Here is a 3,259-nt window from a genome sequence, read left to right on the forward strand (position 1 = left end):
GCTGACCAACTGGTGACTGAGTGGCTAATTGACTGGGACTTACTGGCTGACTAACTGGTTGACTGACTGGCTGACTAAAAGGCGGACTGACCCAGTGGTACTTAGCTCGCTATCTGAGTAATTCGTTAACTTACTTACCGACTGGGGACTGAGTGGCTAGTTGGCTGACTTGCTGTGTGACTGAATGGCTGACTGGCTGACTGGCTGGTTGACTGACCCGCTGACTGAAAGGTTCACTGACCCAATGGTACTTGACTGGCTCTCTGACTGGTTAACTGACTGGGTGACCGGCTGGTTACTGAGTGGTTAATTGACTGGTGAGTCAGTAGCTGACTACGTTGTTGTCTGACTGGCGGAATGATAAGTCGACTAACTCAATGGTTCCTGTTTGGCTATCTGACTGCTCCATCCGGTACACATCACCGAGCCACCTCAATCTGCGCTGTCTTACCAGGGTGAAACTCGAGGGGATATTGGCTCTGGCAAGTACCTCATTGTTAGAGACCTTATCTGTCCATGAGATGGAGAGGATGCGACGAAGACATCTCATATGGAAGATGTTCCAGCGCTTCTCCTGACTAGCGTAGGTAATCCAAGACCCGCTACCAAAAAATAAGGTGCTCACGATGCAAGCACGATACAAAGCAACTTTAGTTTGGGTAGTTAACCTCTTGTTCTCCAAGACACGGGCAGATAGGTTAGCCATGTTGGTTGCAGCCTTGCAAATTCTCTTTCCAATCTCCACTTCAAGGTAGTTGTTGTTTGAGGTGGTGCAGCTGAGATAGGTAAACTTTGTGACGGCTTCCAAGATGTAATCTTTGATCGTTACGGCAGGTGTTGCTGCATTGTCCTGGGACATGACTTTCGTCATCTTTAGGCTGCTTGTAAGTTTGAAGGCCTCACATGCGTCAGAAAACTGATTGAGGAGGAGTTGGAGTTTTTCAGCGCTGTGAGCAACGAGGGCAACATCATCGGCAAAGAGAAGGTCACGGATAGCTACCTTGCGCACTTTGGTCTTTGCTCTAAGGCGTGCAGGGTTGAAGAGTTTACCATCAGAACGAGATCGTATCAGGATGCCTTCTTCAGAGGACTCGAAAGCATGATTCAGTAATAGTGAAAAGAATATGTTGAAGAGAGTTGGGGCTAGCACACATCCTTGTTTTACGCCGCTGTTTATATCGAATGCCTCAGACCTGTTTTCGTCATACTGCACTGTACCCCGAGACCCATCATGGAACGATTTGATGAAGCTCAGGAGTTTAGGAGGATAGCCAAGGAAGGGCAGAGTCTTGAAAAGGCCGTCTCTAGTGACAAGGTCAAACGCCTTTGTCAAGTCAATGAATGCAGTGTACAGTGGCTGTTGTTACTCTTTGCCCTTCTCCTGGAGTTGTCTCAAAGAGAAAATCATGTCCACAGTCGACCGATTAGAGCGGAGACCACACTGGGATTAAGCGTACACCCTTTCAGCGATCTTTTGAAGGCGTTAAAATGCCACTAGGGCAAACAGCTTTCCAGCAATGGACAGAATTGAGATGCCACGGTAATTGTTGCGATCATTGCTGTCTCCCTTGTTCTTGTATAGGGTGGAGATAACAGAATCCCTCATCTCCTGGGGAACGTAACCCTCTTCCCAGCATTTGCAGATTAACTGGTGGAGATTGTGGAAAAATTGGTTTCCACTGTATTTGAAGACTTCAGCCGGAATACCGTCAAGCCCAGGGGCCTTTCCAGACGATTGCGTTTGAGAAATCTTCCTCGGAGGGGGGCTCATCTAGTTCAAACATGATGGGAAGACTTTCAATGCAGTCAAGGACAGAGGGTAAGACAGAGCTCGATATAGTATTCCACCCAGCACTCCGTCAGTCTTAATTTATCAGTAATGATCTCACCAGCTGATGTTTTGAGTGGTGAGGACTTGGACTGTGTAGGTCTCAATCGCCTTCTTCATACCCTCAGACATGCCCCTGGAATTTCCAGTGTCAGCAGCTGACTGGATCTCAGCACAGAGATTCATCCAAAAGTTGTTGGCACAGATGTTACATTTTTTATTCGCACGATGCCTGGCCTGCCGAAGTGCTTCCAAAGAGCTAGGTGATGGATTACACTGGTAGTTCTGCAGGGCATTCCTCTTTGCTTCGATGAGCGGCTGGAGAGTCACGATGTTTGCATTGAACCAATCCTGGCTTTTGCGTACATTCTTGCCAAAGCCCTTTAATGTTGCAGCAAGGGTTGTCCTTGATATGGCTCTAGTGATCCTCTGTGTTAAGTTCCAGGCAGTGTCCGAGTTTCGAGCTTAGGATGTCGTTGAATATAGAGATATTTTCAGGGATGGCGGTGGCACAGGCATTAATGCGAAGTGTAGCAGATTGTTTGACACGATGCAACTTCTTTGGACGTAACTGTATCTTCATGCAGACAAGGGAGTGATCACTGTCACATTCAGCACTGTCGTATGCCCTTGTAATACGAATGTTATTAAGTTGTTCCCGTCTTGAGATGATGAGGTCGAGTTGGTGCCAGTTTTTAGATCTGGGGTACATGTACGAGAACCTATGGTGCAGCTTCACGCCAAAGAATGTGTTTGTAATACAGAGGTGATGATAGGTGCAAATCTCCAGAAAGCGTTGACCATTTTCATTGCACATGCCAACACCAAAGTAACCAAGACAATCAGGCCAGGAGCCTTGATCGTTGCCCACTCTAGCGTTAAAGTTGCCGAGTAGAACCAGCACTTCGTTGTTTGGGATATGTTTGATAGCATCATCCAATTGGTTGTAAAAGGTATTCTTGGCATCGCGACTCGAAGTCAGGGTTGGAGCGTAGACAGAAATCAAATTGGTAGGACCTAGATCGGTATTGAGTTTTATGTGCATGATGCGCTCAGACTTGGTTGAGCCCGGCTCCACAATCTGTACTAGCTTGTTGCTGAAAGCAAAACCAACTCCATGTACTCTAGGCTCATCTTCATCTCTACCCTTCCAGAAGAATGTGTATTCCTTCTCCGTTAGGCTTCGCAACCAGCTATGCGCGTTTCCTGTAAAGCAGCAATATCAACTTTGAGCCAAACCAATTCTCTGCTGATGAGAGCTGTTTTGCGTACCCCATGAATGTCGCGTATGTCCGTGATAAGTCCGGTCAGGATCGTTCGGACGTTCAAGTGGTAATTGACTGGCTCTCTGACTGGTTAACTGACTGGGTGACCGGCTGGTGACTGAGTGGTTAATTTACTGGTGAGTCAGTGGCTGACTACGTGGTTGAC

At 47.3% G+C, this 3,259-nt stretch overlaps 1 protein-coding gene across 1 annotated transcript; it reads right to left on the reverse strand.

Moving 5' to 3' along the window:
• Nucleotides 1-2,246: 2,246 nt before the first annotated feature.
• On the reverse strand, nt 2,247-2,873 carry LOC148718832 (protein CFDP2-like). Its single transcript, XM_088740012.1, has one exon. It carries the CDS (start codon nt 2,871-2,873, stop codon nt 2,247-2,249), a length of 627 nt encoding a protein of 208 aa, XP_088596138.1.
• Nucleotides 2,874-3,259: the final 386 nt, after the last annotated feature.

Source organism: Stylophora pistillata, chromosome 12 (assembly GCF_964205215.1).
Source record: "Stylophora pistillata chromosome 12, jaStyPist1.2, whole genome shotgun sequence".
Classification (NCBI taxonomy): Eukaryota; Metazoa; Cnidaria; class Anthozoa; order Scleractinia; family Pocilloporidae; genus Stylophora; species Stylophora pistillata.

Coding starts and splice junctions, on each gene's coding strand:
- LOC148718832 (XM_088740012.1), bottom strand. CDS start 2,873: ATGCACATAAAACTCAATACCGATCTAGGTCCTACCAATTTGATTTCT.